The sequence below is a fragment of the Aspergillus costaricaensis genome, assembly GCF_003184835.1.
Source record: "Aspergillus costaricaensis CBS 115574 unplaced genomic scaffold BO79scaffold_1, whole genome shotgun sequence".
Taxonomy (NCBI): domain Eukaryota; kingdom Fungi; phylum Ascomycota; class Eurotiomycetes; order Eurotiales; family Aspergillaceae; genus Aspergillus; species Aspergillus costaricensis.
In genome coordinates, this window is record NW_020291801.1 from 877,839 (window position 1) to 899,458 (window position 21,620).

General features: G+C 48.8%; 8 protein-coding genes across 8 annotated transcripts; 3 read left to right on the plus strand and 5 right to left on the minus strand.

The window, feature by feature from the left end:
• Window positions 1-454: 454 nt before the first annotated feature.
• BO79DRAFT_184785 (phosphotransferase family protein) lies at window positions 455-1,852 on the minus strand (the record flags this gene model as incomplete). Its single annotated transcript, XM_025680348.1, has 1 exon — window positions 455-1,852. The coding sequence occupies one exon, from the start codon at window positions 1,850-1,852 to the stop codon at window positions 470-472; it is 1,383 nt and encodes a 460-aa protein (XP_025545132.1). The 3' UTR covers window positions 455-469.
• A 377-nt stretch (window positions 1,853-2,229) lies between these two features.
• fmpC (ATP-grasp enzyme fsqD) lies at window positions 2,230-4,296 on the minus strand (the record flags this gene model as incomplete). Its single annotated transcript, XM_025686474.1, has 2 exons — window positions 2,230-4,187; window positions 4,251-4,296. The coding sequence occupies 2 exons, from the start codon at window positions 4,294-4,296 to the stop codon at window positions 2,230-2,232; spliced, it is 2,004 nt and encodes a 667-aa protein (XP_025545133.1).
• Window positions 4,297-5,419: 1,123 nt separating this feature from the next.
• Window positions 5,420-10,704, minus strand: BO79DRAFT_234082 (uncharacterized protein; the record flags this gene model as incomplete). The annotated part of the gene is made up of 8 exons (XM_025684335.1): window positions 10,184-10,704; window positions 10,081-10,118; window positions 9,802-10,015; window positions 9,617-9,733; window positions 9,478-9,561; window positions 9,254-9,448; window positions 8,540-9,095; window positions 5,420-8,483 (listed from the first exon to the last, which is right to left on the minus strand). The coding sequence occupies exons 1-8, from the start codon at window positions 10,629-10,631 to the stop codon at window positions 5,420-5,422; spliced, it is 4,716 nt and encodes a 1,571-aa protein (XP_025545134.1). The 5' UTR covers window positions 10,632-10,704.
• A 212-nt stretch (window positions 10,705-10,916) lies between these two features.
• Window positions 10,917-11,946, plus strand: BO79DRAFT_261330 (uncharacterized protein; the record flags this gene model as incomplete). Its single annotated transcript, XM_025686475.1, has 2 exons — window positions 10,917-11,574; window positions 11,626-11,946. Exons 1-2 carry the CDS (start codon window positions 11,059-11,061, stop codon window positions 11,944-11,946), a joined length of 837 nt encoding a protein of 278 aa, XP_025545135.1. The 5' UTR covers window positions 10,917-11,058.
• A 712-nt stretch (window positions 11,947-12,658) lies between these two features.
• Window positions 12,659-14,541, minus strand: BO79DRAFT_133402 (amino acid transporter; the record flags this gene model as incomplete). Its single annotated transcript, XM_025677986.1, has 10 exons — window positions 12,659-12,745; window positions 12,796-12,911; window positions 12,965-12,992; window positions 13,043-13,240; window positions 13,291-13,505; window positions 13,566-13,709; window positions 13,773-14,104; window positions 14,152-14,224; window positions 14,288-14,301; window positions 14,372-14,541. The coding sequence occupies 10 exons, from the start codon at window positions 14,539-14,541 to the stop codon at window positions 12,659-12,661; spliced, it is 1,377 nt and encodes a 458-aa protein (XP_025545136.1).
• A 1,029-nt stretch (window positions 14,542-15,570) lies between these two features.
• On the minus strand, window positions 15,571-16,476 carry BO79DRAFT_184787 (uncharacterized protein; the record flags this gene model as incomplete). Its single annotated transcript, XM_025680349.1, has 2 exons — window positions 15,571-16,282; window positions 16,337-16,476. The coding sequence occupies 2 exons, from the start codon at window positions 16,474-16,476 to the stop codon at window positions 15,571-15,573; spliced, it is 852 nt and encodes a 283-aa protein (XP_025545137.1).
• Window positions 16,477-17,274: 798 nt separating this feature from the next.
• On the plus strand, window positions 17,275-19,175 carry BO79DRAFT_241813 (L-glutamate gamma-semialdehyde dehydrogenase; the record flags this gene model as incomplete). The annotated part of the gene is made up of 4 exons (XM_025685163.1): window positions 17,275-17,415; window positions 17,477-17,949; window positions 18,001-18,947; window positions 19,003-19,175. 4 exons carry the CDS (start codon window positions 17,275-17,277, stop codon window positions 19,173-19,175), a joined length of 1,734 nt encoding a protein of 577 aa, XP_025545138.1.
• A 1,044-nt stretch (window positions 19,176-20,219) lies between these two features.
• Window positions 20,220-21,607, plus strand: BO79DRAFT_249523 (NAD(P)/FAD-dependent oxidoreductase; the record flags this gene model as incomplete). Its single annotated transcript, XM_025685778.1, has 2 exons — window positions 20,220-20,432; window positions 20,510-21,607. 2 exons carry the CDS (start codon window positions 20,220-20,222, stop codon window positions 21,605-21,607), a joined length of 1,311 nt encoding a protein of 436 aa, XP_025545139.1.
• Between the last annotated feature and the right edge of the window lie 13 nt (window positions 21,608-21,620).

Below are 21,620 nucleotides of genomic sequence, written 5' to 3' on the forward strand. Positions count from 1 at the left end.
AAGAAGAAGAAGAAGAAGAAGAAGAAGAAGAAGAAGAAGAAGAAGAAGAAGAAGAAGAAGAAGAAGAAGAAGAAGAAGAAGAAGAAGAAGAAGAAAAGTCAGACTTGTAGTCTCTCAAGATAGAAGGACAGGGTTAGGCTCAACTGTATGTATACTGAATTGATCTGAATGTTTTGAGATGTAGGTTGGTAGCTAGATAGGTGAAGCCACTTAGGAAGGAAGAAGATGGCGACGGATCAGACAGTGCCTGGCTACATGGCCTTCATCTACGGTCTTGCTCTTTCTTCTAATCTCTCTTCTCCAAGAGAACTGATAGAGTAAGCAATGAATACGACCCCTTATCCCGTTACCTTGATAAGTACTAATGTCACTGTCGATCACGCACTTGTTATAATGATGTAGCTACCAGGGAGCAGGATGAGAAAGCAAAATAGCGACTACCGAAATAGAAAACAACACCTATTATCCGTTATATATCCGAAGAAAACCGAGCAGAGCACTCTTCCTTGTACGCCTTCAGCTGCTCCATCTTCATCCTCTTGAATGGCTCCAGCTCCGCACGTGCCTTCTCGTCAAGCTCTTCAATACCAGTACCAGCGGTATGGAGAGTGGCCCAATAAACAGTGTCAACATCAAAGCTCTTCCTTGCCGCATAATCGAACCAGAACCGACCGGTACTCCATGAACCGCGCATCCTGGCAGAAAGAGACAGATGACCGGGCTGGTTGTACTCAATCTCGTGCTCCACCCTTGATAGAGCACGCAAGAATTGTTCCATTCTGGGCTCATAGAGTTTGAGAAACTCGTCCAATGCACAACGCTCAAGCCACACTTCCGGTCCAGAAAGTAACAGCCACCAAGGCGGATCATACGAGAACCCAGCCGGCATGGCGTTAGTGAATTCGAAGTCCAGAACGGCGGTGATGCGGTGGGTATCTGGATCTATGAGCATATTTGAAGGTCGCATGTCGTCGCAGAAGAGTATGAATGGTTCGTTGTTTTCTGTAGGGTAGTATTTTGAGATGAGTTGTTTGAAGCGATGGCGGGCTATGAATCGGTCTTGAGCGATGTCGGGATTATCGGCGATGTTGCGCTGAGTGTAAAGATGGGTCAGATGCTCGTTTGCAAGGGAGGCGAGGTAGTCGCTGGCGCGGTCAAAGGGCGTGGTTGGCCATTTATTAGCAGCGTAGCCGGAGACAGTGACTAGCTCGTTCATGTTGTAGGTTAGGGGGCGGTTGGAGATGTGCCATGTGTTGGATGTGTTGTCTTTCGAGATAGCTCCGATTTTGGGGAATGTGAGGTGGGAAAGTTGGAGTAGGTAGCGGGCGATTTGATAGTAGATTTTGTCTAGGAGTGTGTTGTCGATGTTCGGGTTCAAATACAAGTTTTCTTCATCCGGCTGTTTCAAGATGGTTGATAGGAGGGTTCCGGTGACATAGTCCATGATGATGAATGGACCAAGATGGTGTGGACTATCGGCGGTTAAGCCCCAGCTGTGAATACGGGGGATGGGGATATCGGTGTGTTGACGGAGGTATTCCATTACTTGGACCTCATTTATGACCTTTTCATCTCTGTACGCTGTAGCAGTGTGTCCCGGCTTGGGGAATCGGATGATGGTATCCGGTCGTCCATCGCTGAAGGTGTAGCGGAAGCTGAAGTTGAAGGAGCCTTTGAGGAATTCAACATATGTTCCGGTTCCCCCTCCTTCTCGGCGCGTAGCGACAAATGTTGCTAGTTCGGCTCGTGCGTCGAAGAGTCTGTCTAACCACTTCCTGCATTCATCGTCACCGTTCGTTTCTTCGAGCTCGTCGAAGTAAGTCCTGAGTGGAGATGTCTTTTGTTGAGACATTGGAGTGGTCGGGCCTGAGCGTACAGTGGGATAGAATATGGAAGATACAAGAAAGATAAGTTGGATGGAGAAGAAATTTGAAGGAGGTGAGACAACCGTGTAAGACGACGGAGACATGCATTGAGGGTTAGACTAAATCTGCAGCCGCAATGACAGTCCTGGTGGTACTCCACATATGTTTGTGATTCGTTCTCACTCTTCCCATCACGCTAAGGACCCTGGCAGCATACTACGCGAACTCTTTGCACAAATGGAGAACAACAAGACTAGACAGATATTGCTAGGGCTTGTATCGTTATGCTTGACTTGGAGGATTAGAAATGACTTATTTTTCGCTAGACCAAGTAATAGGAACCGTCACTATTGGCTAGGAGATGCTATTCAACTTCATAGCGGAAATTGCTTCGTATTTTTTGCACCAACCGCAGACACTCGCGCCTCTTTTTAGCTGTGACCAACAGCCACGCTATGAAATGAACCTCACTCGACTTTGGCCCAACCAGTCTATCTCCCTTCTTCTTGATTGTCGCGTACAGCGGCACATGTGGCTCCAGTTCTGGGTACTGGCGCAGGAGCTCCGCTGTGGCATCTTCGGTCTTCATGATCCCAGCAACGTCTTCTTGGAGTACGAGTATCGAGAGGTTGGAGCGAGGCCCATCAGGAAAGGGGTGGCATAGGGCCTTGAATCGAAGCTCATCATTGACTGCGAAGAGCATCTGTTGGGCGAAATAATCCACCCCATAGACCAAGTTGACGCCAACAGTCTCTAGATACCCTGCCGGGCGAGCGTTGATTTCGAGGAGGTACACGCGCACGCTCATTCCATCATTTGTATCAGTATCTCTGCGGGGATACAAGTCTTCAAACCCGTTGTCATCCTGTCGAAATTCATGACTCGAATATTGCAACCGTGCTTCGCAATGAAATGTACCGGTTGAGAACCCCTGACGAAGAATACTCTGGTGCAATGTATCCCGGACAGCCTCCAACTCATGCGGTGGAAGGGCAGAGGGCATATGAACCATAGTCTCGACAAAGTTATGGCTTTGCTGAGAGTCCCTATCGCCTGGGCTCGGGAAGTCATCACTAACCTCGCAGAAGATGACTTCTCCATTCAACAGTACGAAGTTGGCATCGACTTCTGGACCATCGATATATGGCTCAATAACGGCGTCACTGCGCTGCTGCGGACTTGATGCGTGGCACTCGCAGGCTTTCTCGACCGCCTCAAACAATTCAACTTCCGTGGACACTTTCGTGACAGCCTGACTTCCCCATCCCAGGCAAGGCTTGACGATGAGAGGATACGTCACCTCGGTGGACCGAAGTACTTTCTCCAGTTCATCCGTCCCAAAGACCCGGAAAGCCCCGTGCGTGTCTGGCTCCATCATGCGAGTTTGATACTTATCTCCGGCCAGCACATAGGCCGACGATGGGGAGGTAGGATACCCAAGAACTTCACACGCTCGAGCCACTCCGATTAAGCGACTATCGCTCACTGTCATCAGGCCATCGATGGGCTTATCGTAGCTGCGGATGGCCGTGACAATTCTATCCACGAACCCCTCATCCACGTCGATGTTTGTGGCAATGAATCCCTCTCGGAGATGGGCGTACGGCCCGTAGTCATCCTCCGACCAGTGGCCCGGCTTGTCAATGATGACTAGAGTGATCCCCAAGGCTGCTGCCGCCTCGTACATGCGTCGGCTCGCATCCGCGTCTTTGCGGCCTTCCACCCACGCAAGGCGTTTCCGAGGAATTTGTGTGGGGACTACCCATGGGTATGAAATCCGGTTGCATAATGCCTCTTCGACACTATCTAGCGTGTCGTGAAGACCAGAGCCAGAGCCAGTGTCAAGTAAGATGGCACCGACGGACATGGACAGGAGTGTGCTGAGAACATGTGCCGTTCCAGCTATCTGTGCTCGTGGAGTTGTGACTTGTTGTAATGGACGCAAGAACCCTAATACCCAGGAAACCTGCTTCACCCCATCTAGGCGTTGCTGTAAGAAATCAGACCGCGCGAGATAGCCGTCTTCCCGAGATAAGATAAACTTCATGATTACCGGGCACTTATCTTCATCCCCTTTGATGCATTTCTTGGTAGACTCGACAATAAAGCTGGTGATTTCTGGTGCCAGGTTCCGTGGAGTGTTGAGCTCCTTGTCACCATTCTGTTCATCGTCATAGCACACCGCTGACACAACACCATTGATGCCTTCGGCCCGGGTAATCAAATTGTTTCTAGGATAAAGCACGACGTTGAGAGACTCGTGTCTCTGGCCATCAAAGCCCTTGACAGGGTCGGCCTTACTCCAATCACATCTAAAATGGTCTGATATAGCAGTGCATTATTAGAGACAGGTCGGTGTAGAGAACACAAGTTGGGGGAACTTACCCGTACTACACTTTGTAGTGACAGCTAGGGTGCAAGTGTAGACCATTTTGGGAGATGTAGAATTGTGTATAGAGGGAAGATGAAATGGTAGACGAGAGCCTTTAGGCCTTGGGGGTATAAATACCTGTTAATTAACCGAAAATACACCACTTGTGTCATACTATCTCCCTTACGAAGCATGGAGAGGCTCTAGTCTCGGATTCGGAGTACAGTTGTAAGTAGCTAGTCAGCAACTACTCCGCAGTCCGGGGTTTAGTACGATTCCGCCCCCTCGTTAGTCATGATTTAATGAGATCGAATGCACAACCGTACAATACCAACTTACCAAAGATTTCGTTCCCAGGAAAAAGATAGTTACGCGTGAAACCCTAAATTCGTCATGTTGAGAGGCCATTGCGGACCTAAGAAGCGAAAGATATCAAGTAAACAATCTGCCTGGCGATGTCTAATGCCGAGACTCATATGCGCCTCAGCACATATCGAGAGCGAAAACGATGATCGATCTGGTTGGGGGAAAATGGGAATTAGGTATATGCACCTCATGTCCATGGCATATCCCCTCTGAAGAGGGTGGAATTCGTGCTTGGTACTATCTTCCCGCTCGTACACGCTTCCGTGGACATGTCCTTTGGGGAGGGTATGGGCATAGATTACAGATTTATAAGCTCGAGAAGTATCATTTCTACATTGACCGTGACGAAGAATTTGAATTAAGTAGTGGAGAAAATTTCCAGACCTTTTTTGGCTTCGAAGTAGATGTGTATATATGAAGGGCACTCATTCTATGCGGGCTGTTGATCAAAATATTGCTGCATGCTCTAGGTCTAAAGGGATTACTAGTGCTAAACCAGAGATTTCTATTGTTTTTTAGGGGCATAAGGTAGATCTGCTCGGATCTATCAGCACATGCATCGGTGTGTGTGAGTAATATAGATAGTGGGATGTGTGGGAGTATGAGCTTTCTGTTGGGTAATGTGTGTAGATCTGTGTTTAAGTGTCAGCGGCCATTGGGTTCCTATTAAGCCTAGTAGTTTTGGCATCTTGCGGTGCTTTAGTTATCGAAAACTATATGTATATTGAGGGCTCAACCACTACAGCCCAACAGGTACTGAGGTTTATAGCAGAACGACAACAATAACATTCGAAATATGAACATAACATAGACTGCATTACTGCTCAGGCGCCGATATGCCATGTTTCTCTCTAATGCGCGATAACAACAATTCCCCGAACCCCCCTTCAATGAGTTCGGCTCTCAACTCAAACCCCTCGACAAGCTTACGGATAGCCTTGATAAGATCAGCATCGCAATTATCCATCACTGCCTTTACCAACCGATCTGGTTCGGAAACAGGTAGCCTCCCTTCGAGACATATATAAATCAGAGGAACCAAGCCACTGTACCCATTTAACTTTTCATCAAAAGCAGATGAGGCCAGGGCATCCAGAAAGACATCCTCCGAGAGATCGACTGCTTTAGAATACTGAACAACATGCCGACCAGCCCTCACCTGAACCCATGGCAATTCGAAATCTACCCCACCATAGGAGAAATTACAGAAGTCATGATCAAACTTCCAGATCGCTCTCCAAATGTGGTTAAGGTCTATAATGCCAGGCCATTCACGGAGGAGCCACTGTAGCCCGTCAAGGCCGTTTGCAGCGGCAAAAACCATGACTCTTTCAGTAAGTGGTACAGCCGAGCCATACTTCTCAAGCAACCATGGTAATGCGGACAAATCTGCATAAGTGGCAATCACAACAACTTCCTCGGTTATCATAGGAGGTGTCTCGGGCCCTAGTGCTTGAAGCAGAAGTTGTAAAGCTTCTAATGTGGTCGAGGCTGCCACTATAACCTTCTTTGTGATCGGTACCTGTGGGCCATGATGTGCCAAAATACGTCGCAAAATTTCAACTCGACGATATCCTCTTACCACAGCAGTCATGACTCCTTCTGAGATTGGAACATCATCTATTCGCTCATTGAGCAGAACGCAAAATGGATGGTCCTCGCCCCAACCGGAAGCTGCTCGGATGGCGGCTTGCTCTGTGATGGGTACACGGGGTGTTGTCTGCAGCAGGAGTTCCAACGCGGAGGTATTATGTGCAAATCTTTCTATAATCCCATGGTCAACTTCAAAGGACCTCTCATTCAACAGAAACTCAAGTATCTCTGTTGGCCTTTGACCATCTTCTATTTCTAGAGCTTCGACCATCCTCGTCACTGGCAATTGGCTATGCGGTTGTTCCATCAAAACCTTTAAAGTCGACATTTCGCCACGGCATGATTCGACAAATACATCTTCGCTCACGTGGATCTTTGGTCTGCTGCGGAAAATTGCCTTCAGAGTGGCAGACTCAAAGGTTTTCACAGCATGCAATATGAACCTTTCTGTGATAGGAAGAGGATGTATCTGGGACCTTTCTTCAAGATCCAGGAGATAGCACAGCAAGTCATCACAAAAAATTCTGAGCATCATGCCTTCAGTGATTGGAATTTTCAAGCCTCCGTTGTTCATAAGTAATTCAACAGCATGTTTAGTCTTTGCTTGGGAGGCTGCCGTGTCCAGTATTGCGGGAGTAACGATAAATCCTGCTTGCTGCCTGCGCAGGAGCATTTCGAGCATTTCAGCTCCATAAAATAGGTTGCCTACAATCTCCAGCATGACTCTTTCGCTCATTGCAAAATCCAGACCACGATCATCTAGCAAGGCTTCCAGCTTTTTGCTATCTCCGTTACACGCTGCTTCACACAGAAGATCCTCGCTAACTGGTGGCCAATGCCGTCGATGCCGGAGAATCTGACGCAAGACATCGCTACGGTTTTGAACAGCGCTCGCCAGAACATTCTCGGTCAGCATCGAATCGTTGTCCAATACACTTAAGAGTATTTCCATTTCAGTGCCGCCCGCGTATCTCGCAAGATTAGCAATGAACTGCTCATCTATCACAATCTCTGCACGCCGTTGCGCAAGAAGTATTGCGATTGCGCGCACGTTCATAAAGTCCGAGGATTTCAGCATCTCCTTGATTCTTGAATAGATTTTGACATCATCATTTCGCCTTTGGAGAAGAAGCTGCAAAATATCGCCTCCACACGCCATGTTTTGTAGTACCGTTTCCATTACGTTCTCTGTCACAGGCACAAGCGCAACTCCTGTTTCTTCGTACTGATCAAGGAGGACGGTCACAAGTTTCGTACCACAAACCATGTTCCTCGCCGCAGCGACAACAACGCGCTCATTTATCTGAAGTCCTTTGTTCTCGGTTCTAGTGAAAATAGCACCTGAAGCTGAGAATGTGTCAAATATATCTTCCAGCTTCTCGCTTTCAGAAGCATGGCATCGAACACCTTTCACTATGCCCTCGGCTAAATCAATAGACACGCACACCTTGTGCAGCAGTAAATCCAGTAAGTCCAGATGCCCACTTTCAGAAGCCATCAGTAACGCATTTTTTACAGCCCGGGTAAAATCCCATCTGAACTGATATGCGAAGCACTCTAAAGGGTCCGCGCCTTCTTCTAGTAAACCAATCACAGTTTGAATGAGCCCTAAGCCCGATGCGATACCGATAGGGGTTGGCTGTACATCTCCCTCCGTGAAATCTGTCGTTATATAACGCCAGTTGCGGTAGGCAGTTGATTGACGAAATAGCATATCCACCATCTCTTGGAGGTTTTCGAGTGCTGGGCTTGGGGTAACAGCAGAAGCATTGAAGTGCTCGTGCCAGTTACGAGCAGCATAGTTTAGCAGCGCTTCTTGCTTCACTTCCTGTATAGACAGCCTCCTCGTCTTTTGCAGGAGTAATCTCAGGCTGTGCTCAGCTAGCATGGCGTGCCCATGCAAGGTGGAGAATTGGTGCCATTGCCCAGTATTCGCGCTACCCACGAGGAATTCCTTCACGGAGAAGTGAGCTAATCTTATCTCGTTATCCGAGTGCCGAAATGTGACGAATGAAGTCGTGCAGATTTTGATCACGTCCTCTGGGACCTCAAGACCTGCTGCTGCTGCTGCTGCTTCAGTCAGGGTGAGAGGTCTGACACTGAAACAGAGCCAGGTGAGGATTGTTTCGGCATATATAACATCGGAGGGTTTCGTGTTGATTCTTTCTATTACAGAAGTATATATGTCGTGCAACGTCTGTGGCATTGTTCTCAATGCTTCTATGATTTGAGACTTGTTGCGACATTCTTCGAGACGCTTCAGTTGAAGGTCTGCCCAGCGAAATCGCCTGCGCAAAAGAGTATCTATATTAACAATAGCATTAGCTGGAGAGATGCAGCATACCTTTTCTCATCTTGTAGCAGTTCCTGAATTATCTGTGCTTTCACTTCCTTTGGAGCTCTCCTGTCGTCCAGAGCCTCAACCCTGTCCTTGACGAAGGCCGAAATATCAGACCCCTGTTTTCCCTCGATGTCTAAGGCTGTACATTCCACGAGGTGATCAACTATATCTGGCTCTGGTCGACTAGTCACAAGGATATGAATTTTATCACTGTATTTCTTCTGAAGTCCAGTAAGCAGTGGCAACAGAAGACTCCTTTCCTTGCGATTGACTGCCTCGGGGCACTCGTCCAGCGCATCTAAAATTAGGAAAACTTTCCCTTTGTTGGCAGCAAGCAGTATTTCAAGAGTCTCCTGAAGCCTTGTACTGCTTGGATTGCTTCCTTTGGTACCATAGTCGCTCCAAAGATTCCGGATAGGCTCGTCGAGTGGAGTCGAATGAAGCTGACGGATGATCGTCCTGAGCATATTCTCAACTCTTTGTGATGACGGATCATTGAATTGGAAATACCAGTAAGCGAACCGCGTGTTCGAACCGGCTATACAAATTCGTTGGATGTCTTCGATGATTGTCGAGCTATATTTAATAAATGTCAGCCGAAGGTACGAAAGTACACGTTTTTAGCAGGTCTGTCATACTACCACATGACTGATTTACCACAACCCGCTTGTTTATGAGTCAGTTTATTTTCCATCTAAACAGGTCTAGAGAACTTACCCACTCCATGTAACAATAATATACTACCTGGGCAGTTCTTCCACCTCACATATTCTTTTGAATTCAAAAGCCAATCACCTGTCCCTGGTGATCTGTGATACTGAGTGTCGTTCTGTGCTTTGGAAAAGTCGTACTGAGATAGCCATTCAAGTATTCCTTTATCCTCGACACCTGCCAAAGTCAAAAACTGTGCTTCTGAGTTGAGCATTTTTGAGAGAGCTCACTTAGTACAGTGGAATGAAGTTTCTGGAGCTCCTCGACCGTCTTGTCAATAGCCGTAAGGATGTCCGCAGCCTGTCCCCTCAGATCTAACAAGATTGAGCACTTTGAAGATATGGATAGGATTGAAGATGATAAACTCACATGTGCGATCGGTGATGGTAGCCCATTTGTCAACCACTATAATTTTATTTTCCACAGCTGTGCGAAGCTTTTGCAGTGGCTGTTCGGTAAGGGGAATGAGTGTGCTTCCTATGCGAGCTGCAATAATCCAAGTTAAACATATGCGCTATAGCAACTCGCGAACCTGACCGAATACTCGAACTAACCAAAGCCGCTTTCGTGATATTTTTTTCTCACTTCCGCCGTGTATTCAAGTATTGCTGTATAGACTCCCACAAGAGCACCATCTAGCTGCTTGTCCACGGAAGCCTTTGTGTATCGGCGGTCGCTATCTAGGACAGTGAAGTATGCTAGCTGTTCCGCCAAGTATTCGGAGGCTTCTATGATTACATCTCTGCGCGCAATATCTCTCTGGACCATCTAAAAAGCGAGTTAATGAGTCTGTAACCGGTTTTCGACGGAACAGTTTTCAAGGAGTCGCCTACCGTCAAACCTAGCGATACTATCGTCCATGCGCTTGACGCTGTGGTTGAATATCAGCATCTAAGAAATTCTGCGTATATAAGTATGTGGCGTGTAGAACCCTACCGTGTCCACTTGGGTCGAAGCTCGCAACCGCAGTGATTATCTGCTGCGCATTCAATGCGGACGCCAGGATATTTTGAGCGATTTCGCGGACTTTGATCTCACCCCCATTATGTCTTCGGATGGTCAACTCTTTCTTCTTATACTCGGTATATTTACTTTTTGTCTCGCCAATGACATCCCGAATGATTTCGGTCGGCGTCTTCTCCTCTTTAGACAACCAGTGTTTTTGTTTCGGGTCTAGGTTGTCAAATGCTACTTGCCAGAGATCCTTAGGTGAGGCAGCGGCGTGATCTGGCGGAGTGCTTGCAGCCTCAGAATTGCTTCTTTTGGCAGGTGTGGTGTTTCCTCCATCATTCGAGTGTTTCGCATGGGGAATGGCAGGTTCGGCCTCGTCAGCGTCACCATCAGCCTGGGAACAGCAGAGCTTCGCACGTAGCTTCGTCAGCATTCTTTGGTGAAGAGAAATTTAACCATGTCCGTGAACAACTTTCGAAGAGTTGAGTAGGGAGGTGAGAATCAAGAGTTCAATGTTGTGAGCTGAAAAGAATCCCCTCTTCCACGCGGTTTCTCGGGCATCTACAGCCGCTGTACACGTCACCCTGCAGGAGACTAATGTAGCCTCAGCACAGCCCGATCCCACAGAACTGCGAAGTTCCAGTATCACAAACAAATGTCTATCTGTAGGTACAACTCTATCCTTTTTCCTGAGATCTATCAGCATCTAAGAGGATTCCACAATAGGTCTAGGAATTAACATTATAGATTGACGTGTGAACTTCTAGCTATTCTGCGTTCAACCGCTCATTCGATCCCTCTCCATCCAGGCGACGATCCATACTTCAAGAATACTTCCGCTAATCTCTGCTTTCTTTACAATGTGGAAACCAGTGGATCTTCCCTTCCAGAAATCCCAACCTCAGCCTCCACTACCTACAACAGATGAGATCCGCGCCTGCACCAATGTCCTCTGGGAGACCATGGCCTCTAAGGTCGTGACAATTAACGACAATATTGTCGTAAAGTATGGAGGTTGTATAAACACCTGGGAAGGCCAGGCATTGATTTACCTTGAACAACATGTCCCCGAAGTTCCAGCCCCTCGACTGTACGCGATGTACTATGAGGGCAAGCAACTTTTCCTAGTCATGCAACGCATCCCCGGTGTGCAACTAGATACTATCTGGCCAACATTAACCCCCTCCGAGAAGGATGGCATCATAGCAAAACTTCAACTAATATTCTCCGCCATGCGAAAGGCTGAGTGTCCATGGCCCAACTTTTTCGGTGGCCTGGACGGCGGCGGCGTACATCACTACCTATTCTACAGCCAGCACGGCGACCAGAAGTTTCTAGGGCCTTTCACTGGTGAACCAGCCTTCGTTGCTGGCCTTGTGGGTAATTATAGGGCCTTAGTCGAGCGTAACAATCATCCAGACTACAAGGCTCGCTTTTACGAGAAATACCTGGCTCGCGTTCTTCAAGGTCACCGGCCTACATTGACACATGGAGACGTTCAGCAGAAGAATATCATGGTTGTGATGGATCAAAGTTGCTCAAACGAGGGTGAGCGATCGCTTGACGTTGTGCTGGTTGATTGGGAGAATGCTGGCTGGTTTCCTGACTTTTGGGAGTTTTTTTGTGCATCGCACCCTTTCATTTTCGAGTGGGATGAAGACTGGTCATGGCGAGTTCAGGAGTTTGTGGAAGTGTGGCCCGCTGAGATGGCTATTATGCAATTGATTGATAGGGAGTTGGGCTGGTGAGATATGTAATTCCATAATTACTTGTATCCAGACAAGATGGAGAGATGGAACCGATGGCTATAGGACCGATTGTGTCACCACCATTCCAGAAACCCTTCCTCTGCCCAGAATAAGAGGCTGGGAAGTTTGTTCAGTTGAACGGGGTACTCGGTTGAATCAAAGGGGCTTATAGGGAAATACGAGCGATACTCATGACATTTTATTCTACTGTCTAAGACTTACATATGATAAAGGCTACTAGTAACTTAATCTTACGTATAAAAAGTAACCAGCTTACTTCTGATTAGATTCTTGATTGTGCGATTAGTACTTTGGCATTGAGGAGATGGACTAGAAAGGTCCTGGTCAATGAAATAGGTAGTGTAACTGTCAGTATATACGCTGAATAGTCTAAGTAAATGGGTATACTAACTAGAGATATATCTTAAAGCTCTACACCTGGGAGAATGATCAAGCATGAGGGAGATGCTTATGCATTTTCCTTGCTTTTATTACATTTCTTCAAATTATTGTGAAATATTGAACTGATTCGTTATCATTCGCTAAAAGAACATACGTTTATTGCTTGATACAAAACACGTGCTCGAAACATCATGATACAATCGAGAAGTCCTAACTGATCATTAAAACCATCATCACAGCAAGAAGAGTATATTGCTGAACGACTGAGAGTAACATGAAAGATGATCAGCTTTGGTTGAGGATAGGTCATTCAAACAGCATTGTTGGCACACGTCCAGACACCACTGCCACTATCCTTGCTGATCGCATCGCCCGATACATATAACCCGAGACCGCACTGTAAAAGACATTAGCGACAGGATCCTTTTAAGAATAGAAGATACATACAAGGGTAATTGCCATGGCCAAAATGAACGTGTTGGACACGGTAAGAAATATTTTCTTGGTTGATGCGAACCACTGGCCCTTGTTCAAGGTGAACCAGAAGATAGCAGGGAACCCATCTATAAGCTGTCGTTAGTATATTCCGTAGCATCTTAGAATATTTGAAACTCACAAGCGAACCAACAGCCAAAAAGTGCAGTCTATCGTCGATGTTAGCATACATGTTCTGTAGCAGGAGATGGCCACGTACAATTAGACTCAAAAGGTTGTTGAAGACTGGGATTGACTCTGCGATGACCCAGGCAACTACCCAGGAAATCAATCCAATAGCGACCCATGAACCGATGGAGAGCAATGTCCGTTCATGCATGTGGTTTGTGCCGCGGAAAACACGCACGTACACGTATTTGCTGGCTACATGACCATTGACAATTCCAGCAATGAGGACCTGAGGACATGAATCAGTAGTCGTTACAAAAGATACGGTAGTTAACATACAGTCGGAATAGCCAGCCCGTAGGCGATTTTCTTCCCTAAGGGCCCCGCAGAGCCTAATGCAGGGGATTGAACGTCCGCGCCTACGTAGCGGTATATAACCACTGCGCTAGCTATGTATAGCGAGGTATCAATGACTTGGAGTACCGATATGGACTTGGTGAACTCTCGAGGTTTGTCCATCTCTGAGATGAATCCGAAGAACGACGCATGGCCGACTGTTGATGGTCGTGAAGTTAGATGTATTGCTCACGAATCATGATTAGCTGGGGCTATACCATAAGCAAAGAACAAATTGCTGACTGCCAGAAATTCTTCGTTGAAACTGAGATGGGTAGTCGCAGCAAGAGGGATGTGGCCTTTGTACTCTACGCCGACCGCTATCATAGTGGCCATAGTTGCCGCTACAATGCTGAGAAATGCTATACAGAAATTGAATTAGCATCATAATTAAAGTGAAGTGTGAAAGATGGGAAGGTGCTTACATGCAATCGACATCCAATATACCTTGTCCATGGTACGTGGTAAGGCACCAACGCAACTGACAACCAGTGCGATAACACCAAACACGATTGTGCAGGTACCATGCTCGGTAATCGTATTCATGAGAACCGTGAAGGTCAAGACGTGACTGGCCATAACGAATATAAGGAATAGTAGCTGGCCGATACCAAGCAGTTCCCGTCCGAATCGCCCCATTATGATTTCACCAGCATCTCCCATGCTATGGACCTGGGGGTATCGTAATTTGAACTGACAAAGGATGTAGGCCGTATACCATGATATAGCAGATATTCCAATCAATATGACAAGAGCCCTAGAACTAGGCTTAGCTTTCGTCTACCAGTGTAGCAGGTTACTTACGGGACAAAGCCCAGTGTTGCAAAGGCGGATGGAAGGGATAGAATTCCAATAGAAACATTCTCTGCGACCATGACTGTAGACAATAGGGGTTAGGGGTCTATGTATTTTGGGTGACTGTAATAGGGTTGAGGCTCACGTATCCCTGTTTTCCTGCATATTGCGAAGAAGGATCAGATACAGGACCAAGACGTAGTCTAGGGGCAGGGGATATATAACTTACCACCAACCCATCGTCCGGTATTTCACCTCTGCGAACTCTTCATTACCAAATGGATCTTCCTCTTCAGGGGATGTATCATCCAGCTGCTTCTTCTCCACATCCTGTCCGTAGTCATACGCAGGAGTGTCATGAATCTCTGCCAGGTCTCTGGGTCCTATCGAAGCACTCATTCTTCCCAAGATGACCAAGTGGTAGGACTAATAGATGGGTATCCTATATGAAAGTATAAAGAGGAAGTGAGGACAGTAGGCTCAGCACAAGAAGTGGTGAGATTTGCAGGTGAGACTCGAGAACATCTGGCCTATTTGAGCCAAGTTGGCTTGCACCTGGCCACGGTATTGACCCAGTGAGAGGCCAATATGCCATCTGCCTGAGGCATCCATGATCATGTCGACCTGACAGTTGCAGTCAGCCAATGCACAAGGACCATTTGCGAGGCATCGGTTTATCTCCGCTAGCATGACGTATTGCCTATACGTGTATTTGGGCCTTCTGACCCTCAAAGGCTACCTGCTGGGTGCTGATAGTGAATTCCGGTGGCTGTTCTTTTCCACAGCGGAAGCTCGTGGATAGATATGGCCGATCCATAGCCTGATTGGATAAAGTGGCAGAACGGGAAAGGCTCAGCGATGCGGGGATAAGCATAGTTGATTAGCGTCTGGGGAAAACATGTCAATGAGATATGATAGTTCGGGTCGAGTAATCGTTGGCTAATCAGTATTCGCTTCGATAGCGCCTGGGCACTTATCTCTTCTTTCGCCTGTTGTGAGCGGCTCGCTCAACTGCAGATGTGGAGCAGGAGTGCACAGAAGCGTGGCCAAGGGATGGAGATTAAGCTATTCACAGATTTAGTGAAACCTTGCAGGTGAGGTTAGTGTATGCGCTGGAGAGATAAGTAGCGGGTTGCTGCATCGAGCCAACAGCCGATACCCGTCCTTACCATACACAAAAGCAATAACATCCATACCTGGGCGCTACGAGTTACCCCTCCCGGGAGCCAGGGGTTAGTGCAGCCGTATCTGGCATCTTCATTTGCAACTCGGCTACTCGCTTTGCTGATCCTCGTAACGGGCCCAAATACTTAGGAACCGTCCGGCTACTGCCGCAGTCCTGATACGTGCCCGCAAAAATGATAGACATGACAATCAAGTGGAGAGATAAGTTATTCTCGTTTGCTGTGCCCCGCACTGGTATTTGCCCTATCTAACCATCCATCTTCTGTGCAAAGATGCCCTCAAATCCGTATTGATTATACACCCCACTCCGAACGCCGGTAGAACCCTTGCTGCCCTCAGCGACGATGATTGCATATAGCCTCTCCGTATCGTAACGGATCTTTCTGCTATCGTGGCCACTTGGGGACGAGCAATAACATCTAACGCGATCATATGGAACGGCGTATTCACGTATTGCACCAAGGCGGGGAGAGCGAGCTGGGTCACAGTTCTCTTGGTATGCGGGTCTGCAGTGATCCAATCTGGGACTAACGAAGCCACCTGCGGAGCCAGCGTGAAAGAGCTGGATATAGTGATGCTGTCGCGGAAAAGAAAGGCCATGTACGCGAGTCTTGGGATGGGAGGTGGCTGCTTGAGACGACCGTCTGGGTGTCCGTAAATCTGAGAGAACCGGATATCCTTTAGGATCCCCAGAGACACATTGACGACGTATGTTGGGAGGAAGCTGAACGTTGCGACGAGACTCGCGCTTGTTGATTTCTCCCTTATTTCGGAAAGCTGGTCGAGGCTTGTATCGGTGGCATTTGCGGTAGCGTAGGTTGCGGCGTAAAGAGACCAAGCGATGAAGAAAGGCCGGGAAAAGTAAAACTTTCTCGGTTGGAGGATGGAGCAAATGGCATGTGTGCGAAGTGTATGCAGGATGGATTTATTTGAGGAGAGCCTCTCCACGACGCTCCTGAACTTGACATATCAGCAGATAGATTCTTCGGTTCGTCTTCAAGATACGTACCGATCGATAACTGTTGTGATCGGGGCGATAATCGTTGCAGACAGTGATCCTGCGACTATATCGCCGGCTAACTGCCTGAGCCAGTCATTATCCCAGCCAGGAGAGTGCAATGGCTCCGTGGTGACACGTTCAGGCGACATTCCGGAGTTCCAGGTACTCAAATACACCCTGGAAGAGGGGCCTTCAATTATATAGATACAGTCAGCTCAACAGCAGGGGTATCGGTCTCCAATTTGCTTCATTCGAGGGGATGCCCAGTTTTGTGTTGAATTCTTCAAGAGCTTCCATACCTCGTGGAGATACATCGGGGAGAGCCTAGGGGTCTAGGGCTGTTACGGACAGAATTCACCAGACTTGTAACCTAGAGCTATGACAAGCAACACGTTGACCCGACAGGCCTAGAGCCCGATAATGCTCTTCACCAGACATGCTGTGTACGAAAGGAGGGCCAGTCGGGCACCCCTCACATGAGCGTGAATCTTTTCGCTCTAACCGGTGAGAAAGCCTATCGGTAAAGTTGCGTGGATAAGATAGCCAACACCCTAGCTTATCTAAACGCGATAGGCAAACCAAGATGTGGCTGACATGCGGAATTGAAGTAAGATGGCGTTAACAAGAGGTAGACTAAAGGAACGGTTTCATGCCGCATTAGGGGGATCTCCAGCGGAAGGCTAGTGTACCCGCCACTATACTTAGCCGGGAAGGTACAAGTGCAGGGCTAGTTTACCCGCCAGCTGGATGGACTCCAAATCGGTGGATCTTACTCCTCACTCTCCTCACTTCCAGCTGCAACAGCGCCGAACATCGGTCTGCCAAGCAGTTGACTCCTCAAGCACCATGGCCAGCTTCATACATAAGAATGATGTTCACCATGTTCGTCTCTTCCATGTCTATGCTCAGTTTTTCCTCTACGGCCTCTGCTACCGGACACTATCACAATGGCCTTCAAACTACCTTTGTCTCAACCCTCACCCAGCGTGCGCTCCCTAGGACGCCGTGCCGCTAGAGCTCCAGTTCTTCGAGCTCGTGGTGTTGCGACCGTTCCTTTTCGTCTGCCAGCTGCTAGAAATGAGCCCAACGTGAGTTGCTGGCTTCCTACCCACTCCCATTGCACGCATATACTAATTCTCTCCTTGATAGCTGGACTACACCAGGGGTTCTCCCGAAAGGGCAGAGGTCGAAAAAGTGCTAAAGCAAATGAAATCACAACTGCCGCTCAAGAGTCAGGCATACGTCGGAGGCAAAGCGCTCTCGATCTCCAACACATTGCAACAGCCTCTGCCCGCCGAACATGCCACTACCTTTACCAACTACCCGAGCGTGAATGCTGCACAAGTAAATGCGGCAATTGATGCAGCATTGGAGGCAAAGGAAGCGTGGCAAAACACTCCCTTTGTCGATCGGGCTGCCATTTTCCTCAAGGCTGCCGAGCTTGTCGCCGGCAAATACCGATACGAACTCATCGCTGCTACGATGCTGGGACAAGGCAAGAACATCTGGCAGGGTGAGATTGATGCAGCTGCAGAGTTGGCCGACTTCTTCCGTCTAAACTGCAATTATGCTGCTGAGCTGCTGGAGAAGCAGCCCGACCGCGGTACTGAGGGAATGTGGACGTAAGTGCAAAGCTTTGAACTTTGGACGCTCAGATATTAACTGTTCTCTAGCCGTGTGGACTACAGACCCTTGGAAGGATTCGTTTACGCCGTGTCGCCTTTCAACTTTACTGCTATTGGCGGAAACCTAATTAGCGGTCCGGCTCTTATGGGCAATGTCGTCGTTTGGAAGCCCTCCGATTCGAACGTGTACGCGAGTGAGCTCGTCTACAAGATCCTCCTGGAAGCTGGCCTGCCTCCCAATGTTATCCAGTTCGTTACAGGTGATGCGCAAGAGATTACACAGACAGTGCTCGGACGCAGGGAATTTGGTGGTCTCAACTTTACCGGTTCATCGGACGTCTTCCGTTCTCTGTACGCTCAGGTCGGCGAAAACATTGGCAAGAAGGTCTACCGGGACTACCCTCGTCTGGTTGGCGAGACCAGTGGCAAGAACTTCCATCTGGTCCATCCCACTGCCGATATCCAGAGTGCTGTCTACCACACTCTTCGTGGTGCTTTCGAGTACCAGGGACAAAAGTGCTCGGCCACGTCCCGACTGTACCTGCCTGAGTCTCGGGCACAGGAGTTCTTGGAGAAGTTGAAGTCCGAGATCAACGAGATCACGATTGGTTCTCCCGAGGACATGGGAGCTTTCATGGGCCCTGTCATCCACAAAGCATCTTTCGAGAAGATCAAGTCGGTCATCGATGCCAGCAACAAGGATCCATCCTTGGAGTTGATTGCCGGTGGTACCTACGACGGCTCGAAGGGATACTACGTGCACCCTACTGTGTACCGGGCCAAGGATCCCAACCATGAGCTGTTCGACAAGGAAATCTTCGGTCCAGTGCTCGCCGTCTATGTCTACCCTGATGCCGAGTGGTCTTCGGTTCTGAAGACAGTCGACCAGAGTGGCGGTGGATTCGCTCTGACTGGAGCTGTATTCGCAGGCGATCGGCGTGCCATTCGCGAGGCTGAGGATACCTTGCGGTACTCTGCTGGCAACTTCTACATCAGTAAGTGATCATGCTATTACTCTCTAGATTTCACTACTAACGAATTACGCAACAGACTGCAAGACTACTGCTGCCCTGATCGGACAACAGTCATTCGGTGGCAGTCGCTCTAGTGGAACCAACGACAAGGCTGGCAGTCCCAATGTCCTCATGAGATTCGCCAGCCCTAGAACGATCAAGGAGGAATTCTTCCCCTTGAACGGCTTCCGGTACCCCAGCAACGAGTAATGGTTTGAATATTATATAGGCGCCATGAGACATGAAATTGGAGGTCGGAGTGTGTAAAAATAGAATTCGCAATGATAACGATTCACCTTATACTGTTCTCTCCATGAGTAGATAGTATCTTAGTACTACCCAGTTCCAATTGTAGACATTAGTATAGAGACTACCCTGTTGAATCAGGTGACCGTCTACTTCGAGACAGCTTTTTCACTCTACAATTTCACTTTCACCTCAACTTCAATGACACACGCATATCGAGCTCGTCCATGATCATCATTTCAGCAAATCTCGAGCCACTGCATTCTCTTGCGCGAAGGCGATCTGTTACTACTACTCTCACCGTTACCTAAAACATGTCTTAATGTCACGATGTGTAAATCCTTCCTTGTCCTTCTCAAGACAAAAACTAACATTGACTTTTCCAGCTGCAACGAAGCCCCCGCACCTCCTATCGGCTATCGCCATGTATCCCCTCATGCAAGACCCACCGACTGATTATCTCTTGAGACTAGGTCCCCATTATCCAGCCGATACAGCTATGTACTAGCGTCACCGCCTATCTCCAGACCCTCGCATACACTAACCGGCGATCATCGTTCACGCTAACGCCTTCAACGCCCCCGTTTCTTCTCCAAGATGACAATCCCCACATGAACAGTAAGATAGTGTATCCGGTATGTATCGCTTGCGCTAACCCACAATTCCAGATGCACCAGACGCTCGAGCCACTCCGATAAGCTGCACGTTACACTATAGCTGCGCGTTTCTGGTATGTGCACTCCAATTCTGGTGGAGGTACAGCGGGGGCAGACGGGGGAGGAGTAACTGCCGACCTGTTCATGCTCACAGCATGCTACCTGTACATGGTATGATTCATTTGAATTGCCAAGTGATTCCTATGCCATGATACTACTAGTATATAACCCCATTGCAGCTCATCAGGACGAATCAACCTCTCATGCTCCCTCTCAGTGATCATCACTTGAGCTGACCCTCTCTCTCTGCCCCCTCTCACACCCCAATTGCACCCCCGTATACCATCCCACAATGGTATCAACATCCAAGTCCGACCCCATCGCCATCATCGGCGCTGGTGTCTTCGGCCTCACCACAGCCCTCCACCTCTCCAGCAACGGCTTCACCAACGTCTCCGTCTTCGAAAGAGACAACCAAGTCCCAGCCCGCTATTCCGCCGGCCACGACATCAACAAGATCGTGCGCGCAGAATACGAAGACCCATGGTACACTGAACTGACACTCGTACGTCCTCCCCCTTTCCCTGTCCAATCCTACTCTCTACCCCTCCACCCACGTGCCTAACACTCCTTTCTCAACAGCAAGCCATCGAAGGCTGGAAAACCCCCCTCTACGCCCCGCACTACCACCAAACGGGCTTCCTGCACCTCGTCTCCGGCGCCGCCCCCGAAAAAGCCTCGCAGACAATGAACCGCTTCCTGGCCTCAATCCGCAACCACCCCACCTACAAAGGCAAACTAACCACCATCTCCACCCCAGCCGATATCCGCAACATCGCCTGGCAACTCACCGGCCCCCTCCCAGGCTGGAACGGCTACTTCAATCAACTAGCCGGATACGCGCACTCGGCCAACGCTCTCCGCGCCGTCTACGAAGCCGCCGCAGCTCGTGGCGTGAAATTCTTCCTCGGCGAAGACATCGGCCGCGTGACCTCGCTGATCTACTCGTCCCCCACAAACAAGAAACAAGTAACCGGCGTCCGCACAGCCAATGGCCAAACCTACCCTTGCAAGCTCGCCGTCGTCGCAATCGGCGCCGCGGCATCTACCCTCGTCCCTGAAGCAGGGGGCCAAGTCGTCGCGAAGTCGTGGTCACTGGGACATGTCAAACTGACCGATGAAGAGACGTCCATGCTCCGCGGCATTCCGGTAACCTATGCCCGCGATCTGGGATTCTACTTCGAGCCGGATCCGAAGACCAATCTACTCAAGATCTGCCCTATGGGCGGCGGGTATATCAACACGGATCCCGCGTCGGGGGTATCGACCCCGCCGAAGACGCTGCAGGAGAGTGAGGGGGTGTTGCCGGCGGAGGATGAGAAGAGGATGAGGAGGTTGTTGAGGGAGTCGTTGCCGCAGTTTGCGGATCGGCCGTTTGTGGAGAAGAAGTTGTGTTGGTTTGCGGATACGAGTGATTCGGAGTTTATTATCGATTTTGTGCCGGAGACGGAGGGGTCGGTTGTTCTCTGTTCGGGGGATTCGGGGCATTTGTTTAAGATGTTGCCGATTGTGGGTGATTGGGTGTTTACGTTGTTGAAGGAGAGGAAGCAGGGGGTTGGGAGGTGGAGGTGGAAGGGGGGTAAGAAGAAGGAGGGGAAGTGGGAGGGGGATGTTAGTTGGCGTTTGGGGGAGACGAGGGAGTTTGAGGAGATTAGACTGGCTCCGGCTCCGAAGCTGTAGCTTTCCTTTTTCT